Raw genomic sequence first — 21387 nt, forward strand, 5'->3', positions numbered from 1 at the left:
TCGGCGGCCGGGGCGGGGCTTCGCGCGGGCGGCCCCGGGCCCCCGCCGCGCCGCCGCGCGTCCCCTCCTCCTCCGCCTCCTCCGCCTCCTCGGCTCCTCGCCCACGTGCGGTCGCGGGGCGGGCGCCGGGCAGCCGGCCGGGTCCCCCTTCACACACGCAAGTCCCTCCAGGCCCCGGGCCGGGCTCCGCGCAGCCCTCCGCCGCAGCGCCCCTCGATCCGCGCCGCCCGGCGCCTCATTCTGCGCTCGGGGCGCCCCGCGGCCGCCGCAGCTTCTGCCCCGCCCGAGACAAAGGCCCGGAGGGTCGCTCGCTCCGCGCGTCCGGGGCCTGGGCCGCCCTCGCCGCCGCCGCTTTGTTCGCCCCGCCTTCGGGTTCAGCGCGCGGTGCCGGGCGATCCGACTCTGCAGCTCGGCGGCTCCGGGGTGCAGGGGGCGCGGGGGCGCGGCCCGGGGCGGGGTGGGGGCGGGGCCGGCGCGCGCGCCTGGCGCCGCCCCCTCGTCCCCCACTTCCTGCCCCGCGGCCGCTCTCCGAAGTTGCGCAGGGCGGGGGCAGCGGCGCGGCCGCGGCCCCGAGCCCGCGGACTTTCTCCGAGAGGCACCAGGACTTTGGGGAACCTCTGCGCCCCGGGCGCGCGACCTCGCCTGTGGAGTGACGGCCGGTCGTGGTCTCTGCGCCCCTCCTGCGTTTCAGGAGGAGCTCGGGAGGTGGCCCTTGTCGCGCTGCGGGGCCTCTGCGTGGTCCTTCTGGCAGGACAGACCCTGGAGGGGGCACAGGCTAGGCGGACTCGTCCGGCGCCCTCTCGGTCCAAGAAGCGGCCCTGGAGGAGAACTCGAGGCGGGAGGCACACAGGCCGGAGACTCGCCCAGAGCCCCTTCCTGTCCTGTGCCCTGGGCAGGGACCCGCAGGAAAGCCCCCGATCGCGCACAAAAGCCGGGATTCCCCTGTTCTGTAACCCAAAGGCCTGCCACTGGCAGCTGCCCAGAGGGCAAACCCTGGCGTCGGAGATGGAATATGTGACATAGTAGGTGGGAGAGAGGAAAGGGGACGCGGCCAGACCCGGCCCTGGGTGGCGCCGCCTCCACGCTGGCTGCGGGGTCCCCTGACCCTGCCTTGAACTCCTTCCTGGGCCACGCCCTCTAGGGGGGAGTGGGTGGGCTGTGTTCCCAGCAGCTGGCCTCCTGCGAAGGTGGGCGGACTTCTAGGAAGAAAGGAGCCAGTCTGGCAGTGAAATGATGAGGATCCTGGCTCAGCTGTCAGGATCCGGTTCTCAGCTGGGTGAACCTGGACAAGTGTGATCCCCTCGCTAAGACGGGTGCGTTCTTGGGGTGAGGGTGGGGGTGACCAATCCCTGAGCCCCCACACTTGGGTTGAGCCCTGGGGCAGCACCGGGTAGCTGCCCTCCCGACCCAGATTGCCTCTTTTTTTTGGCGTTCCTGGAGCAGGAGCTAGTGCAGGGCGAGGGTCTGCTGCTAACCAGCGAGGGTCCCCTGAGGCCCCCTGCCACCCACCCCCCATTCTGGGCACTGGTCTCTGCAGAGAGTCAGGCTGGCCCCTTCCCAAACCAAGGAGGAAGCACGGGGACCCCGGCCGGGTTCTGGCCCACGGAGAGAAGTGAGGGAAGGGCTGGCCTCCCGGGACACACACCCAGACCCCACCCCAGACCCTGGCAGGAGTAACATCAGGCCAAGTTGCTGTCTGGGCGTCCTTCCTTCCAGGAGAAAGCGGGTGTGGCAGCTTCGTGAACACGGTCAGGAAAGAGCTAGCTTGAGAAGGCTGGGATCCAGCCTGCCTTGCCCAAGACAAAAGATTGCCCCTCGCAGCAGGCGGATTCCTCTGGCATCGCCCTGAGAAATCACCAAGTGGGGACAGAGCCGGAACCCGGCACCTCCAGCCGCCCCTCATCTGAGACACTGCAGGGCACCTTCCCCTGGCAGGACGCCCCCCCCCCCCCCGCCGCCGCCGCCCCAACCATAGAGTGGACAGCCCCCTCCCTGTGGGAATCACTGGTGAGGAGAGGACAGGAGTAGTTGTCCAGGAGCTCTGCACAGTGCTGCGGGCGGACTGGAGCGCTCCTTGGGGTTCTCACGGCTCCCTGTCTTCCCGCCTGGACAGGGAACCAGCCCAAAGGAGGAGCCCCAGCTGGGGACAGGGGCAGCCTGGCGCCGGCCAACTGCACGGACGATCGTCTGCCGCCCCCTGGTGGCTGCGGCGGGCACTGTGGCCACCTGGCTGCCCCTTGGCCAGGCATTGCCCAGTGCCCACAGGATCGGGTTTAGCCCGGAAGGGAGCCAAGGCAGGAGACCTGGGCCTCACCTCTGTGTGTTACTGAGCCAATCCCAGCGTCTTCCTGACTCCCAGTGACCTAAGGAGGACTGACCCGCCCCGTGGACCTCACAAGGTTCGGAGGAGGCTCTGAAGGAGAGGGCCGGGTGGGACTGAATGAATGACGGGAGCTTGATGGAACTCTTCCAAACCCTCGGTGTGGGCGTCATGAGCACAGCTGGGCTGTATCAAGTCAGAGGACAGCTCAGGGAGAGGGGACACTGTTCCGAAACGTCCTGCCGGCATCCACCCCCTCTCAGACTCAGCTGCTTGCCGAGACGACCCCTGGTACACCTCCAGGGGGCACGACGCCCATCGCGTCCCATGGAGACGGAGCCCTGGGGAGGGGCGCATGACCTGCAAGTGAACGGTGTCCTCTGGAGGTTTGCACTTGGGGCTTCCCAGGCGGCTCAAGTGGTAAAGAATCTGCCTGTAATGCAGGAGACCTGGGTTCGATCCCTGGCTGGGAAGATTCTTCTGGAGGAGGGCATGGCAACCCACTCCAGTATACTTGCCTGGAGAATCCCCATGGACAGAGGAGCCGGGCGACTATAGTCCGTGGGGTCGCACAGAGTCGGACATGACTGAGTGACTAAGCACATGGCCCACCGGGACAGCACTTGTCCTTAGCAAGAGAGGCCTGTGCTAAGCGCTGGACGGTCCGCAGGAGAGGCAGGAGGCTGGGAATCCCAGCCCAGTGGCATAGATGAAGCCCACAGGGCAGGGAGGCACATACCTCAAAGTAGGGATGGAAGGTCACGGGTCCCCACTCTCTGGGCGCTTGGCCTCCACCTGCAGCACCCTGGCCCCTCCGGTCTGTCCTCGGCAGTCAGCAAAGACCCAGTCAAACCTCGTGAGGCCTTGTCACTCTCCTGCCCAGACGGGGGGCACTCGTGGCTCCTCCTCTCCAGAGATAAAATCAGATGTCTTCCCAGGCAGGTCCCACGTGGCATGGCTACTCCCCCGATGACCTCACTTCCTGCAGCTCCACAGCCACACCCAGCAGGGCCTCACCCCAGGGCCTTTGCACCTGCCGCCCCTCTGCCTGGGACCCTTGCCCAGATGGCCACATGGCTCGCACCCTCTCTTCCTCTGTGACTCACTCTTCTCCACACTTTCCTGTTGCTCTGTCTCATCCCCCTAGATCGTCAGCTCTGTGGTCCCAGGGGCCATCTCTGGCCTGTCCCCAGCCCACTCCCAGCACTGCAAACTGGGCTCAGCCCGTGGCAGGTGGTCAAAAGAGTTGTTAAATGGATCACCACGTAGGGAATTCCCTGGCAATCCAGGGGTTACGACACCACGCTTTCACTGCTGAGGGCAGGGGTTCATTCCCTGGTCGGAGAACTAAGATCCTGCAAGCTGCACAGCTAAAAAAAAAAAATTAAACACCAAATAAACCAACAGCTCAGCAAAGCACTGCAACTACAATTTTAAAATCCAATATCTTCTTTCATAGAAGTCATAAACGGGTAAAACGGATTCAAAGGTTTAGAAACTAGGCTGTATAATCTATTGATCCGCAGTGTATCTCACTGTCTTTATGTGAATCTGAAACGTTACACTCCAGGAGATTAGCACTGACTTTGCATTTCATTCTAACTATTTGCGACTGGAATAGGTGCTCCCATTTCTTGAGCGCTACATGGCTGGCCTGAGGGCTTTGTCTGCATCACCTTGCCTCCACTAAGCCTCACAGTGAGAGTAGTCATTATTGTCCTGAGTGATTAAATGCAGAAACCCAGCACACTGGGAGCTGCGCAGCATCACCCCGCAAGGCGCCAGCGAGCCGGGTCCACACGCCAGGCCTCCCCAGCCCCTGCTCCTGCACCCCGAGGTGGCAAACGGTCTCCATGCCTGGAACCGAAAGCTGGTGGTTGACACACTGGTTTGGACGGATCAGAGAGCAGGGAGACAGGAAAATGCTACGTGTCCAAAACACGTAAATCCTGACTCAGCATGGAACGCAACAACCTCAAAAGGCCGGCACACACACGCACACACACGCACATACATGCTTGCACACGCTCACACGCACATGCACAGACATGCACACACACGCTCATGCAATGCACACACACGGTCGCACACGCACACACTTGCATGCACGTGCTCGCATGCACATAGCCCCTGCAGAAACGGGCGCAGGCACGGTCAGGAGCAGCAGGGCTGGCCGGAGGGTGGCTGCCGTGGACCCAGCCTGGGTCTTAGCTGAAGGAGGGCAGGGTGTGGAAGAGCCACCAGCCTGGAGCTCCTAGAACCTGGTGGCTGCAGGATCCAGGTGACCCCAGAGAGGGCACCCCACTTCCGCCTCGCGTGGAATGACCATCCAGCACCAGGCTGTTATTGATTCGCTGTCAGGGGACGGCCCACAGCTCGAGGACGGGCCGGAGGTCAGGCCTTGGGCAGCGGCAGGGTCGGAGCCCTGGTCTGGACGCCGAGTCTGTCCTGCAACGCCTCCAGCCGAGCCTTGGCTTCTGCTTCCCCTTGATGGCGTGACGGCTCCGGGGCAGCAACACCCGGTGTGCGTGTGTGCCAGGGGTGTGACCTGAGCCCACAACTGCCCCACAAGGCCTCCTGAGTTCCCGTGGAGCCCCCTGGTCAGTAGGAGAGCTCGTCGCTGGGGCAGCACTGGGACTTTGCTCTGAACGAGGACCTGGGAGTCTCTCCACGTGCTGGCCGTGGTGCAGGCCGCGTGGAAGGACTGGGGAGCTTTCTCCGCCCACGCAAACAGCCCAGACCCTTCCTTGCCACACAGGCGTCCTCTGAGAGCCAGGGGGTTCCCCAGCCCAGGTTTCCCCCAAAATTTCAGGGCTGCTGCAAGGTCTCAGTGCTTCTTATCAACAGGGCCCTTATTCTCCAGCCAGGGTCCAGCTTCTCCTGCAAACACCTCCCTCCGAAGCCAGAGTCCACCCACCCCTCCATCACTCCACCCATCCGACCCCCCAGTCCCCACATCCTCCACCCAGAAAGCATTTCCTGAGCCCTGGCCTTGTTCTTAGGGGAGAGGAAGCGAATGTTTTGACTCTTCCCAACATGACTCGGTGAAGGAACTATTCTCACGTCCAAACCACACGAACACACACATTTTGCAAATTCCATTTGTAGCTACATCATGCAAGTTCAGCTGTCACAATTTCCCGGGAAACCATAGGTGTAGAAAAAGACCATCTGGCCCGCCGTGGAGTCAGACTGCACCCACTGAACTGTTGGCTGCGGGCTTTTGGAAGAGGCGGAATACAGGCATCTTACCTCTCGCTGCTTTGACTTACGGTGGCGTGGTCCACGGGTCGTGCTCCAACTGCGACCTCTGACACTCCCTGTCTGGGGACCCCTTCCTTAGAGCTGGGCTCAGGCTTGGGTGCAGGGTGCTTAAGGCTCTAAGGTGGGGTGGTGGTGGGTGTGTCTCCAGGACTCAATTCATTTTAGACGTGAGGCTGAGAAGTTGGGATTTGGGGCAGATCCTGGATTTCTGCAGCACCCTGTCATCATCAGGACAGAAGTCCAGTCCTGCCGAGGGAAGCCACAAGCCGCAGGTGGCTGCTTGTGTGTTCCAGGACCCGAGGGGTGGCCGTGCTGTTCAGAGCACAGTCAGGGAGAGCCGGTTAGGGTAGGTCTGCCCCTGCCCTTCCTGAGTCCAGTCCTGCCCTTGGCCTCCTGGGGCGATACGACAGCACAGCCAAGGGAAGCGCTTGCTAGACCCAGCTTCTGGACCCAGCAGGAAGGCTCCAAATCCTAGAACACGCACATCGCCCCAGAGAGACAGCCACGCCCCTCAGCTGCCCTTCCCACTCCAGAGCTCGCCACTGGTAACTGACTTTCTATCTCCATGGATTTGCCTCTTCTGGACATTTCATCTAGATGGAATCACGTAACGCCTGGCCTTCTTTCACTCAGGATAATGCCAAGGCTCATTCTCATTGTAGTGTCCATGAATAACTTGCTGTTCAGTTGCTAAGCCGTGTCCAACTCTTTGCAACCCAACTGAACTGTAGCCCGCCAGGCTCCTCTGTCCATGGCATCTCCCAGACAAGAACACCGGAGTGGGTTGCCATTCCCTTCTCCAGGGGATCTTCCCGACCCGGGGACCGAACCCACATCTCCTGCATTGCAGGCAGATTCTTTACTGTCTGAGCCAACTGGGAAGCAGCCTGTGTAACTACTACGTTATTTTTTTGTGGCTGAATGATAAGTCCTTGCAGGTGGAATCCATTTCAACAATTCACTTTATTTTCATCCATCTGAAACATTATCATTTCAACATGTAATCAACCTCAAAACTCATTAACGATATATTTACATTTTTCTTTTCATGTTAAAGTCTTCAAAATCCAGCGTGTGTCTTATACTCCCAGCACATTTCAGCCAGAATGCTAAACTGTCATCAGAAATGCTTGATCTGTATTTACTGAAGTTCAGAAAATGTATCGTCGAACAATAGATTCATGTACCCAAGTTGTTTCAAATATACATAAAAGTTTGCCCCAAACTGAATTGAGTATGCAAGTTTAAGTTAACTACAATTGAGAAAAGTGAAAGTGTTAGTCACTCAGTCATGTCTGACTCTGTGTGACCCCACGGACTGTAGCCCAACAGGCTCCTCTGTCCAAGGATTTCCCAGACAAGAATATCGGAGTGGGTTGCCATGCCTTCCTCCAGGGGATCTTCCTGACCCAGGGATCGAACCCAGGTCTCCTGAATTGCAGGCAGTCTTTAACATCTGAGCCACAGGGCAGTCCTATTTACAATTAAACGCAATTCAAACATCAACTCCTCTGTGGGACAAACCGCATTCAAGACTTCAGGGGCCAAATGTGGCTCATGGTCGCGGCCCTCTAGAGACAGGCCTCCACTCCCCTGAGCCGTCCCATCAGCGCCTCCTGGGGAGAGGGCTGTGCTGCCTGCTGCCCACTGTCCTGCCCGCTGCCAGCCTTGCAGGCCACGGGCCTCTTCCACCCCCCGACCTGGCTGCAGAGCCCGACCCAGCCGGCCTGGTCCTCCCAGGGCCGCCGCTCCACGCGTGGCCCTGCTCACACCCTCGGCCACGGCCACTGCACAAGGGTCTGTCCTTTGGCGTCGGTGTGTCCACCAGGGCGGAGCGCTGGCATCTCCTCCTCTCACACTTTAACGTGAGCCTTGTCAGACGCCCGCTTACCGCACTTCTCGGCGGCCACCATCTGCCCTGCCTTAGGCCCCGGGCCTCCCCTCCGCCACCCCCCAGGTCCAGAGGTGGGTCACAGTTCTCAAGCTCCATCCCACCTTGGCAGCCTGTGACACCAGGATCCCTGTGCACCTGGGCTTCTGGCAGATACAGCCTGGATTTTCTTTGTGGCTGCCGTCAGGACAGGTCTGTGCTGACGCCCGGCCCGGCCGCGTGCCCTGCTCCTCCCGCTGGCCTGACCAGGGAGGGGCCGAAGCCCGCTGGCCTGGCCAGCAAGGGGCCAAACCTGGAGTTAGGAACAGCCTGATGGCTTCCTAGGCACCCCACCCGCCTTTCCTTCCAGACACCACCGATCCTGCTGTTTCCCCAAACCCACTCCCAACGCTGGGGGCCAGGAAGCAGGACAAGCAGCTACGACGGACCAGCTGGCCTCCACCCGCTGATAGCAAGAGCCCCACTGCCGGCAGAAAGTGGGGTGAGTAGGGTGCCCGGCATGGGCAAGGATTGCTAGTACTCTCCCGGTTGGTGAACCAGGGCGGATGCCCACAGAATGGAAGATGCCGGGGACGGGGGGTGTATCTCAAGCATTTGAATGGTGTGTGTTAGTTGCTCAGTCGTGTCCGATTCTTTGTGACCCTATAGACTATAGCCCGCCAGGCTCCTCGTCCATGGGATTCTGCAGGCAAGAATCCCGGAGTGGGTCACCACGCCCTCCTCCCAGGGATCTTCCCGCCCCAGGAATTGAGCTGGGGTCTCCATCTCCTGTATTGCCAGCGGATTCTTCACTGTCTGAGCCACAGAGGGGAGAGCAATTAGGGGAAGCACAGAAACATCGGCTGCCGAGAGCAGCTGGGAAAGCACCCATGAAAGTCTGTGAACGGCTGAGGGATTCATGGCCGCTTGAGGCAGCGGTGGAGCGGCCGTAAAGAGATGTCGTATAAGGAGACTTTGTCCCCTGGAGCTGCAGGGCAGGAAGCGGGGCAAAGGTCCCGGGGAGGCTGCTGTCAGCACGTTTCCTGCGTCAAGATCAGGGTCCTGACCGAGAACCAGGGGCTGCAGGACACAGCAGGGGGCAGCGAGGGACACCTAGGTCAGCTGCCGGGAAGCCTGCCGCCCACACTCCCGCTGGAGCCTCTGGCCAGCAGAAGCGGCCAGACTCCCTTAAGGGCTAGCCCTCCTCTGCCTGAAGACCACCAGAGACCTCTGCCTTCCGAGACATCACTCCTCTGCTTCTGGCTGATGGCATCTTTGAACATCAGTCTGTGTCTGCGACTAAAACAGAGGAATCTTAGCTTTTCATTCTCTTTTGCAGAGCCATTTAAAAAGGACCCCACACAGCAGCGACGCACTTCCTTTTTGGGCACTACTGCTGTCCACCAGAGCCTGCCCCGGGCCTCTCACTCAGGGACGTGCAGGAGACGTTTACTGAGCTGTATGGCCCCTATTCCAATCCCTAAGAAAGGCAACGCCAAAGAATGCTCAAACTACCACACAATTGCACTCATCTCACACACTAGTAAAGTCATGCTCAAAATTCTCCAAGCCAGGCTTCAGCAGTACATGAACTGTGAACTTCCAGATGTTCAAGCTGGATTTAGAAAAGGCAGAGGAACCAGAGATCAAATTGCCAACATCTGCTGGATCATCAAAAAAGCAAGGGAGTTCCAGAAAAACATCTATTTCTACTTTATTGACTATGCCAAAGACTTTGACTGTGTGGATCGCAACAAATTGTGGAAAAGTCTGAAAGAGATGAGAATACCAGACCATCTGACCTGCCTCCTGAGAAATCTGTATGCAGGTCAAGAAGCAACAGTTAGAACTGGACATGGAACAACAGACTGGTTCCAAACAAGGAAAGGAGTACGTCAAGTCTGTATATTGTCACCCTGCTTACTTAACATATGCAGAGTAAATCATACGAAATGCTGGGCTGGATGAAGCACAAGCTGGATCAAGATTGCCAGGAAAAATATCAATAACCTCAGATATGGAGATGATGCCACCCTTATGGCAGAAAGTGAAGAACTAAACAGCCTCTGATGAAAGTGAAAGAGGAGAGTGAAAAGTTGGCTTAAAGCTCAACGTTCAGAAAACAAAGATCATGGCATCCGGTCCCATCACTTCACGGCAAATAGATGGGGAAACAGTGTCAGACCTTATTTTTTGGGGCTCCAAAATCACTGCATGGTGACTGCAGCCATGAGATTAAAAGATGCTTACTCCCTGGGAGAAAAGTTATGACAACCTAGACAGCACATTAAAAAGCAGAGACGTTACTTCGCCAACAAAGGTCCATCTAGTCAACACTATGGTTTTTCCAGTGGTCATGTATGGATGTGCGAGTTGGACTCTAAAGAAAGCTGAGCGCCGAAGCATTGATGCTTTTGAACTGTGGTGTTGGAGAAGACTCTTGAGAGTCCCTTGGACTGCAAGGAGATCCAACCAGTCCATCCTAAAGGAAATCAGTCCTGAGTGTTCATTGGAAGGACTGATGTTGAAGCTGAAACTCCAATACTTTGGCCACCTGATGTGAAGAACTGACTCATTTGAAAAGACCCTGATGCTGGGAAAGATTGAAGGCGGGAGGAGAAGGGGACGACAGAGGATGAGATGGTTGGATGCCATCACTGACTCAATCGACATGAGTCTGAGTAAGCTCCGCGAGTTGGTGTTGGACGGAGAGGCCTGGTGTGCTGCAGTCCATGGGGTCACAGAGAGTCAGACACGACTGAGCGGCTGGACTGAACTGATGGCCCCTACTGGGTGTCCCAAGTGGTGCTCGTGGTAAAGAACCCGCCTTTCAATACAGGAGATGTAAGATACTCGGGTTTGATCCCTGGGTGAGGAAGATCCCCTGGAGGAGGACATGGCAACCCACTCCAGTATTCTTGCCTGGAGAATCCCATGGACAGAGAAGAGAAGCCTGGCGGGTTCGCAGAGTCAGACACGACTGAAACGACTTAGCACAGCACACACATGGCCCTTTTTGTCACATCTGCTAAGAAGGCTGGATTTTCATCGCTTTCAGCCACAGCCTGGCCAAATACCAATCCCAGTTCCCCTCCCTCTTCCCTGAACCAGTTTCCAAGTTAGGATTTAGAGCAGGCTGCATGGTGGCCCTGAAAGCACCGTCACGTCAAACTCCGAAGTCTGCAAACTGCGACCTTATTTGCAAAACGGGGTCTTTGCAGATGTAATTAGCTATCTTGAGACGAGATCATCCCGGATTTTCTAAATCCAGGGACAAGTGTCCTTATTAGAGACGTGCAGGACACATACAGGGAGATGTGGGGAGGCCAGGGTCTTCCAGACGTGGAAGATGGAGGCAGAGATGGGGGTCTCTGGAAGCTCGAGAGAGGCCTCTGCCCACAGCGTCTGGACAGGGTTGGAGGGGGGTAGCGGTGGCCCTGCCAGAAATTTGGCTTCCTGCTGGCCAGGCGTGGAAAATCTTGAGAATCAAATACATAATGAAGGCCATTCACTGAAAGACATCAAATGCATTCAAATTCAGGAGGTCCTGTTGATAATATTTTTTTTAAATCCCTGACTTAAAAAAAAAAATCCCTTTGGAAGTTGGCAGAGCACCAGTTCATTATTCCATCGTGGTTCATGGTGTCACAAAGAGTCGGACACGACTGAGCAACTGAACTGAACTGATAAAGAGAAAGGGTGTATGGGGAGGGAGGTGGGAGGGAGGTTCAGAATGGGAAACACGTGTATACCTGTGGCAGATTCATGTTGATGTATGGCAAACCCAGTACAATATTGTAAAGTAATTAGCCTCCAGTTAAAATAAATAAATTTATATTAAAAAAATAAAATAAAGAGAGAAAGGATACAGCACTTATTCTGCCTCTCGGGGTAACCCAAGAGCTGAGGAAGGGGCTCCCCTGGTGGCTCAGTGGTAAAGAATCTGCTTGCCAATGCAGGAGATACAGGTTCGGCCCCTGGTCCGCGAAGACGCCACGTGCCCCGGAGCAGCTAAGCCCTTGCAGCGCAGCTATTTGAGCCCATGCTCAAGAGCCTGGGAACCACAACTGAAGCCCGTGTGCCCCACAGCCTGTGCTCCGCAAGCAAGAGACACCACCGCAGCGAGAAGCCCGAGCAGCACAGCAGAGACTGGCCTCTGCTCACTGCAGCTGGAGGAAAGCCTGCAGAGCAGTGAAGACCCAGCACAGCCAAAAGTAAATAAATAGAAACTTAAAAAGAGGCGATGAAGAAAGTTCTTCCTTCAGGAGAATTCCAGAAAACAGAGGCAGAAGGAAAACTAGAATTGGATGATCCCTGATTTGCAATCCTTAGTGAGGAACGGACCTCGGTTACGATCATTCCGGGCAGGTAAAGTTATCCCGTGAAAGCCGGGGGGATTTTTGTATGAGTAGGTCAGGCCGCCCATAGCCAAGGCCGGCAGTCAATGCGAGCGCTGAGAGAGAAGCGTCCATTGTGGCCCTTCCTGTCTCAGGATGTGCTGGGGCGCTCACAGCACCACTCGTGGAGCAGCCTCGCTGACAAGTCAGGCCTTCGTCTGACCAAGGCTGAGCGCCACCTGCCAGTTTTCAGAACACGCAGAGGAAAGCAGGACATGTGAGTGACGCCAGGGGGTCGGGTCAGCCAGATCCAGGATGCGGACGGGCTGCAGAAACACGATCTGTGTCTTCAACAACTAGATGGCTAGGGAGAAAGCGGCAGGCACAGCACAGAAAGAGGCGTAAGAAAAAAAAAAGGAGGTATAAGAGACAGGGAACCAAATACTCGGATCATCTCTCCAGCAAATTAAACACATGACAACATTTATCAGATAATCAGCAAACATGAACACTGACCAGATGTTAGATATTGGTGAAGAGTTGTTACACCAGCATGTGACCCCGTTACCGTGATTCTGTATAAAAACACCAACAAGAAATTCCCGGGCGACGGTCCAGTGGTGAGGACTTGACATTTTCATTGCTATGAGCACGGCTCTGATCCCTGGTCAAGGATATAGTCCCCTGTAAGTCACACAGTACAGCTACAGACTAAAAAAAAAAAAAAAAAAAAACAGGACATATTTATGGTGAAATAACATGATGCCTGGGACTAGTAGGCATCACTTTTTCATGACCTGTAATTCACTTTTTAAAAATTAAAACTTTTTGTGAAATCTGACCTACAGGATCACGCATCAAACATGAAGGGGCAGCTTACTGCAAAACTGTGGCATCAGGACCTACATAACCAGGGCCAGGTCAAGCGTCAGAACCTGACAAGCGGTTCATTCACTTTGTCTCTGTGACTCAGCCGTGTTTCTGTACATACTCGAGTTCACTTCTCTTCACTGTGGTGAGTAGTCCTTTGTGTGAACACGCCCCAGTTCATCCCCGCATTCTGATGACGATACATGTCCAGTGAAAGGAAAGTATTAGTCGCTCAGTCGTGTCCAACTCTTTGCAACTCCATGGACTGTAGCCCAGCAGGCTCCTCTGTCCATGAGATTTCCCAGAAAAGAACACTGGAGTGGGTCACCATTTCCTTCTCCAGAGGATCTTTCCGACCCAGGGATGGAACGTGGGTCTCCTGCATTACAAGCAGATTCTTTGCCGTCTGAGCCACCAGGGAAGCCCCTTAGAACATTTCAGCCTCCTTAAATACAATCCCAGGGACTTCCCCAGTGGTGCAGGGGTTAGGAGCTTCCCTCGTGGCTCAGACGGTAAAAGCATCGGCTTGCAATGTGGGAGACCCGGGTTTGATCCCTGGATGGGGAAGAGCCTCTGGAGAAGGAAATGGCAACTCACTCTAGTACTCTTGCCTGGAAAATTCCATGGATGGAGGAGCCTCGGGGGGCTACAGTCCACGGGGTCCCAAAGAGTTGGACACGACTGAGCGACCTGACTTTCACTTTCACTTTTCTTTCCAGTGGTTAGGAATCCACTCGGCAATGCAAGGGACGCAGGCACAATCCCTGGTCAGGGAACCAAGATTCCATGGGCATTTAAGCCCGCACACCTCAAAAAGACCCCGGAAACCCCACCTCAAAACGAAGAAAAAGCAACCTTGAGCCTATTAGCTATTGCCCTGCACTCTCTCCCAACCTGTGCCTCAGCCTTTGCTGTTCAGTTGCGTCGGACTCTGCAACCCCGTGGACTGCAGCACGCCCAGCTTCCCTGTCCTCTCCTGTGTCCCAGAGTTCAGTCAAATTCATGCCCATTGAATCGGTGATGCTATCTAATCATCTCATCCTCTTCTTCTTCTACCTTCAATCTTTCCCAGCATCAGGGTCTTTTTCAATGAGTCAGCTCTTCGCATCAGGAGGCAAAAGTATGTCCTTCCAATGAATATTCAGGCTTGACTTTCTTTCTGATTGACTAGTTTGATCTCCTTGTAGTCCAGGGGACTCTCAAGAGTCTTCTCCAGCATCACAATTTGAAAGGATCAATTCTTTGGTGCTCAGCCTTCTTTATGGTCCAATTCTCACATCCCCAGCCCTAGGGAGCCACTGATCTACTTTTGGTCTCCCTGGTTTCCCTGTCCCAGACGTTTTAGATCAATGGAATCATACGACGGTCTTTGGTCATTGACTTGTCTCACTTTTCATACTGTTGGCAAGATTCATCCATACTGAAGCATGTATCAGTATTTCATTTTTCAAAAAATGACTGAATAGTCCTCCATTGCATAGACCTACACTGGTTCTCAAGCGGTTGCTACTGGTTTGGCCAGATGGTCAAGGGCTTGGGAAGAAAAGGATTGGGAGCTTGGTGACAAGGAGATCTGAAGAAGAGCCCAGGGATGGACTCAGAGAGGACACAGATCATATCTGTATTCCTGGTGGACACACGTCTCTGAGGCCCGTCCAGTGCAGAGAAGGTGCTCGATATCAGATGCACAGAGGATGAGAGACAAGCCTGTCTCCCCCACAGCCTGACCACAGGCGGCCAGGAACCAAAGGGGGGAGCTGGGAGAGGCCCTCCAAGAACGCCTCACGTCAGTTCTAACTCTGCCCACATCTCTGAGCTCTGACGCTTGGAAGGTGGGTTCTCGGGGTGGGGTGGGGGGCGGAGAGAGGAAGACCCCTCGGGGAGAACATCAGTGGCTCTTTGATGTGGAAGATGAGCCTGCCGCTTAAATCTGGGCCTCCTGATACCAACCAATCAGAGCCAACTGGGGTGGGGAAGCCCTAATACCAAAGAGGAGGTGAGTCATTGCTTCACATTGAGGTTGAGGGCAGGAAGAACTATGTTGAGAACCCAGAGGCTTCTCCCCAGGGCACGAGCATGTAAGTATTTCTACTAGCAGTAGCAAAGTTCACGGAAAGTTGTAGTCACCAAAGACAGACAGACAGACAGATGGACAGACAGACAGATGATAGAGATAGACAGATAGATGGGTAGATGATAGAGAGATAGATGAGATGGATAGATAGATAGTAGATACAGACAGATGGACAGGAGGACACTTGAGAGTTAGTGCCCTTCAGGAATGCAGGTATAAGTCACCCCACTAGACAAACCTCGACCAGCTGAGATGCTGCTGGAGGCAAAGGAAACCCCTTCTGACTGTTACAGAAACAAGCACAGTAACAATTCACATCTCCGCCTGCCTGTAAAGTATGCACATATTTGTACCCAGCTCTTCTTCTATTTCCTCACTTCCCTTATGACTTTCAATACAGTTGTGTTGGAAGTTAATTTCGCAATTTAGTTTCAGCTGAAAGAATATTCAGACAGAAGGAGGCAGAACAGGAAAAGTAATTAACCTAGCCCAGAAATGGACACCATCACTGGTAGGACTTTGTACTTTCTCATTTGGGGAGAAGACAGTCTCGCTCTTTTTTTTTTTTCCCTTATTTTTTAAAATGTAAGTATAGTTGATTTACAATATTTCAGGTATTAGAAAACTGATTCAGCATATACATATATGTATATTCTTTTTCAGATTATTTTCCATTATAGGTTATTACAAGACATTGAATATAGCTCTCTGCGCTATGCAGCAGGTCCTCGTCCATCTATTTTATGTGTAGTAGTATCTGTTAATCCCAAATTCCTAACGTATCCCTCCCCACCTTTCCACTTTAGTAACTATAAATTAGTTTTCTATGTCTGTGACTCCATTTCTGTTATGTAAATAAATTCATTTGTATCATTTGTTTTTTAGATTCCACGTATCAGATCAGATCAGATCAGATCAGTCGCTCAGTTGTGTCTGACTCTTTGCGACCCCATGAATCGCAGCACGCCAGGCCTCCCTGTCCATCACCAACTCCCGGAGTTCACTGAGGCTCACGTCCATCGAGTCAGTGATGCCATCCAGCCATCTCATCCTCTGTCGTCCCCTTCTCCTCCTGCCCCCAATCCCTCCCAGCATCAGAGTCTTTTCCAATGAGTCAACTCTTCGCATGAGGTGGCCAAAGTACTGGAGTTTCAGCTTTAGCATCATTCCCTCCAAAGAAATCCCAGGGCTGATCTCCTTCAGAATGGACTGGTTGGATCTCCTTGCAGTCCAAGGGACTCTCAAGAGTCTTCTCCAACACCACAGTTCAAAAGCATCAATTCTTCGGCGCTCAGCCTTCTTCACAGTCCAACTCTCACATCCATACATGACCACTGGAAAAACCATAGCCTTGACTAGATGGACCTTTGTTGGCAAAGTGATGTCTCTGCTTTTGAATATGCTATCTAGGTTGGTCATCACTTTCCTTCCAAGGAGTAAGCATCTTTTAATTTCATGGCTGCAGTCACCATCTGCAGTGATCTTGGAGCCCAGAAAAGTAAAGTCTGACACTGTTTCCACTGTTTCCCCATCTATTTCCCATGAAGTGATGGGACCGGATGTCATGATCTTCGTTTTCTGAATGTTGAGCTTTAAGCCAACTTTTTCACTCTCCACTTTCACCTTCATCAAGAAGCTTCTGAGTTCCTCTTCACTTTCTGCCATAAGGGTGGTGTCATCCTCGTGTCTGAGGTTATTATAAGTGACATCAAATGATATCTGTCTCCTCTCTCTGGCTCACTTCACTTAGTATCATAGTCTCTAGATCCATCCATGCTGCTGCAAATGGCATAATTTCATTCTTTTTTATGGCTGAGTAGCATTGGAGAAGGAAATGGCAGCGCACTCCAATGTTCTTGCTGGAGAATCCCAGGGATGGGGGAGCCTGGTGGGCTGCCGTCTCTGGGGTCGCACAGAGTCGGACACGACTGAAGCGATTCAGCGGCGGTGGCAGCAGCATTCCACTGAGTATGTATACACCACATCTTCCTTATCCATTTGTCTGTTGATGGTGAGACAGTTCCACTCTCGTATGAAAGATAGTCGCATCGTATCAGGCAGAAGTGGAGAGTTAGGTTTTTGTCTGATTTGCTTTTGTTATATGGAAGCTCAAATGTGTGTAGAAACCTGTGGATGGAGGCTGAATAAAGAGATGCCAGTGAGGAAGGTTTTGCCTGTGCCCATAAGCCTTTGCCTTGAACCATCGATCTAAACAGCCTTCACGGCCGGCGTCGTGAGGCAGGGACCAGTGGGATCCGTCAGGAGAGCGCGCTGGAGGTAGACAGAAAGCCGAAGCAGAGAAGGAACCTGCTTCTTCGTCTCTGCTTCCTGCCGGCAGCTGGCAGCTCCCTGGGCCACGATTCCCCGTGTTTTTCCTGAAGCAGCAGCTGAATCCAGTCTGCAGTTTCTCCAGCGAGCACAAAGTCCACTTCATCCTGTTGCTGCCGCTCGGGCCAGTGGCTGGCTGGCACCCCATCCTCTGGGTTTGGGTCTCGCCCTGCTGGGACCCTCCTCTTGGTGGGAGACACCAGCTCCGACGGCCAGCGCCCCCTCCTCGAAAGCCTGAGTTGCAGCTCTTTGGCATTCCTCCTCTGACTTCCCAAATGTTCACAATTCCACCTGCTTCGCTCTGGTCCTCTGCTTCCTGAAGTTACCACCTTGAGATACTTCAGACGTTTTTATTTTAACCTTGTTAACAAGTGACCTTGTTAACACCTTTGTACCTAATGTGCAATCCGTTCTATTAATTTCTCTCTGGTCAAATCACTGGTGTGACTTCTGTCTTCCAGCAGGACCCTGACTAAGTCCCTCATCAGTGATATAGATTAATTTTCTCACCTCTGTGACTTTCCTTTTCACTAATTTTAAAAATAAGCTTTTATACTTTAATTTGGGACGGTTTTAGATTTACAGAAAAATTGCAAAGACAACACAGAGCTTCCATATACGCCACAAACACACCATATATATGTATATTTTCTTGTATATGCATTTTAGACTCTAAACTTCCCTCCAGGAGTGATTGTAACTGCATCCCACAAATTTTGATATATTGTATTTTTATCACCATTCCGTTAAAATAGTTTAACATTTGTATTGTGAGTTTCTCTTTGACCCATAAGAAATTCAGAGGTTGCTTTCTGGTATCCTTGAGTGGGCTTGAGAATATATTTCAAAATAATCAAATATATGGGTTTTCTTCTAGTTGCCTTTTTATTGCTGTTTTATAGACTACGTTTCCTGTGACCCTTTCCAGGTAGGACTTAATGCTTTGAAACGTATTGAAACTAATCTATGGTCTGGCTCGTGATCAGCTTCTGTATATGTTCTGTGTCCTTGCAAAGAACGTCAAGAACGTGGATCCTATGGCGGGCTCAGTGTTCGATGAACGTCCCTTCTGTCCACTTCCTTAGTTAGCGTTGCCGCCGCCGCCGCCGCCAAGTCACTTCAGTCGTGTCCGACTCTTAGCGACCCCATGGACTGCAGCCTACCAGGCCCCTCCGTCCATGGGATTTTCCAGGCAAGAGTACTGGAGTGGCCAGAAACCATAAAACTCAGTAAGGAAAGTTCAGTAAGGAAAGGGGAAGATACGAAAGGAGCGTGTTACTGGAATACGATTTGGAGGCCGGGTGCGGAAGAATGGGGACCTGGCCCGGCTGGTTGACAGGGGTGAGTGGGAGCCCAGACTGAGAACAACATGTAATTATTACAAAATAACGGTATCGCTCACTAGGAGCAAGAATGCTAGGAGCGACAGCAACAGCAGTGGCAGAAGGACGCGAGTAAGTGTTCGTCGCCCAGCCGTGCCCGACCCCATGGACTGCAGCCCACCAGGCTCTTCTGTCTATGAGATCTCCCAGGCAAGAATACGGGAGTGAGTTGCCATTTCCTTCTCCAGAGGATCTTCCCAGGATTCCTGCACTGCAGGCATATTCTTTACCGACTGAGCTACAAGGGAAGCCCCAGAAGTACGCAAGCAGCCACACAAAGAGACAAGCAATATGGTGCAAAGACCAGCAGGAACCGTGGGAGGTCAGGCTCCCGCTGCAGCCTCTGCTCGAGCAGGAAGCCCCGCCCCCGGCCCCGCCCCGCGGAGCCATCGATGACTCCGGCTCGGCGCGCCGCCTGCCTGGCCTCAGGGCTCGGCTCGGCATGCCTGCGGCGCTGCCATGGAGACGCGGCCCCGCCGCCCGCTGGCACCGCCCTGCGCGTCCCCGAGGCCCCGCCGCGCGGGTGGCCGGGGCAGGACGACCCGGGGCGCGGGCCAGGTGACCGGGCGGGCCGCGGGCCGGGTCACAGGGGGCTGCGGGGCGCCTCCGGGCGAGTGGGCGCCCGGGACGCTGGGGAGGCGGTGGGGACGCGCCGTGGGCGGGGCCGCGGGGGCTCAGCGGGTCGCGAGGACGCGGCTGGGCGACGGGGGCGCGGGCCGCACGGAAGGGAGAACTGCGCGGCTGGGAGAGCCGGGCTGGGGCTACTGAGGATGCGCCCTGTTCGGGTTTCCCCTGGCGTCATTTTTCCTTCGGGTTCAGGGCCCTCCCGGCTGCTCGGAGGAGAAAGGGGGCGCTGGGTGGGTACCAACGTGGGCAGGTTCCTTCTGCGCCCCGTCAAATTCTTAGAACTTCTCTCTCAGCTCTCCCTGGACGTTAGCTCTCCAGCAAGGGGTTTCCCCAGCACCACCCCCGTAGTTCACAGAAGAACTAGGATGAGGCATCCTTCTGCCTCTTAAACCCAAGCTCACTGCGTCACCGGGGAGCAACCGAAATAGTGGGAGCATGGGGCTGGGTGGCTTGGCTTAAGGGCTCTGATCCCAAGAGTTAAGAAGGATCCCGTGCCCTAAGCCCTGCCAGGACCGCCGGCGTCCTTTCCTCTCCCTGCACCTGACGGCAGGTTGGTTTCTTTGTAGCTTCACCTTGCGGAGGAGCTGAAGGCTAGCCAGAAGGAAGCCCTGCACAAAAAGCTGGTTCCACACCCCTGGGAGGGACCGCACCGCCTCTGTGCTGCTGAAAGCTGACCCAGGCACAAATCAGGAGGGCAGTTCTCAGGGCAGCTGCTGTCAGTTTCGGCCTAGTGCACAATGCCTTCTCATGCAGGACAGCGGACGTGTGCCTTCAGAGGCAGTGGTCTGAGGCACGGCGTCAGACTCGCAGTGGGCACCTGACAAGTCCTGCCTTCGGTGAGAGCCTCGTCCCTGTCATCGGCACAGCTGACACAGAGCACACAGCCGTCACGGGGACACGCTGCGGCCGGGGCCCCGCCGACCTGCCTGCCGACTCACGCGTGGCTCTTGGCTGTCTTCAGAATGCTTGGAGACGCCTCTCCAGTTTCCTCACCAAGAGCCCTCATAAAGGGTGTTGCCTGCAAATGGCCTGAGTTCCTCGTTACCATTAAGTTAAGAAAGGAATCCTCACGCCCAGCTGCTGCAAAGCTCATTCATTAGTGCATTTAGTGCAGAGCAGGTGGCTGCTGTGCAGGAGCCCAGGAGCAGGGAGGTTCTGGCCAGTGATGAGTGGCCGCGTCCCCCTGGCAGAGAAAGCTCTGTCTGAAAGCTACGCCCGGCTCCGGTACCGGGACACCTCCCTGCTCATCTGGCAACAGCAGCAGCAGAAGCTGGCATCCGCGCTGCCCGGGACGTACCTAAGCAGGAGCCGAAGCATGTGGTACTCACAGTACGGGAACGAGGCCATCCTCGTCCGGGACAGAAACAAGCTGGAGGTCTCGCGGGACACGGGGCAGTCCAAGTTTTGTTCTATAATGTAATTCTGGGGTGAAAATCTGAGCCCAGGCACCAGGCCGCCTTGCTGATCCCTAGCCCTCACTGGGAGATTCTGACAGGGAATGTGAAGGCTGAGCTGTGATAGAAGAGCCCCCAAACCCCAGAGGTGGCACCCCGCCCACTCACAGTCGGGGTGATGGGTGGACTTCTGGACCCCGTCCTGACCCTGCAGGCGCTGCAAGCACAGCCTAGGCCCAGCTATGCTGTCCTGGTCACGCTTCCAAGTAAGTCACGCGAGAGAGATACCCCAGGTACACACAACCTTTTCACATTCTTACAGGTTCTCTCTAGTAGTCCCTCCTGCCTGGTGAAGAATGGGTCAAATCTTAAAAAAAAAAAAAAAAGTGAATTGGCGTCATGTAGGATCAGAAATCCATCAGCGGGACCACAGTGGTTTTACCCTGAACAGGTCGTTGGCAGCAGCATTTCAGCAGGAGCTCTGTGGCACTTGAGTTTGAGTCGTTACCAAAGCGATTGTCGCCCGCGATGCACTGTGACGGCGTCTGCACTAGCTCCCTGATGCTGGGGGCTGTGGTCAAGGCATCCTTTTACTTAGGGAGGGGAAGCCCCCAATTATGAAGTGACACATCAGCTGCTAAGTGACCTCAGGTTTAATCACAGAGCTGAAACAGGCAGGCTCTCAGCCGACAGCAGCTCGGCCTCTGCTCCGGGCTGCAGCCCCCGGCCACCTGCAGTGTTTGATGTGTGTTGGCCCCCCGTGTGGGCAGGTTTATGAGTCATTTTAAGGGATTTGCTGTAATTAAAGTCTGGGTAGCAAGGTGAATGCAGAGGTGTCTTGCCGAAGCTGAATTTTCTTTTTAAATAAATCTCCTTCAGGAGGCTCCTTCCTTCCTCACTCCAAATTTCGATCTGTTTGTT

General features: G+C 54.7%; 1 protein-coding gene across 1 annotated transcript; it reads left to right on the forward strand.

The window, feature by feature from the left end:
- Positions 1 to 18889: 18889 nt before the first annotated feature.
- BRD3OS (BRD3 opposite strand) lies at positions 18890 to 21371 on the forward strand. The gene is made up of 2 exons (XM_070799659.1): positions 18890 to 19003; positions 19639 to 21371. The coding sequence occupies exon 2, from the start codon at positions 20238 to 20240 to the stop codon at positions 20490 to 20492; it is 255 nt and encodes an 84-aa protein (XP_070655760.1). The 5' UTR covers positions 18890 to 19003; positions 19639 to 20237; the 3' UTR covers positions 20493 to 21371.
- The last annotated feature ends 16 nt before the right edge of the window (positions 21372 to 21387 follow it).

Source organism: Bos indicus, chromosome 11 (genome assembly GCF_029378745.1).
Source record: "Bos indicus isolate NIAB-ARS_2022 breed Sahiwal x Tharparkar chromosome 11, NIAB-ARS_B.indTharparkar_mat_pri_1.0, whole genome shotgun sequence".
In the NCBI taxonomy this organism is placed as follows: Eukaryota; Metazoa; Chordata; class Mammalia; order Artiodactyla; family Bovidae; genus Bos; species Bos indicus.

Bases quoted from the DNA above. Each gene is read 5' to 3' on its own strand.
- BRD3OS (XM_070799659.1), top strand. From the start codon at position 20,238: ATGAGTGGCCGCGTCCCCCTGGCAGAGAAAGCTCTGTCTGAAAGCTAC.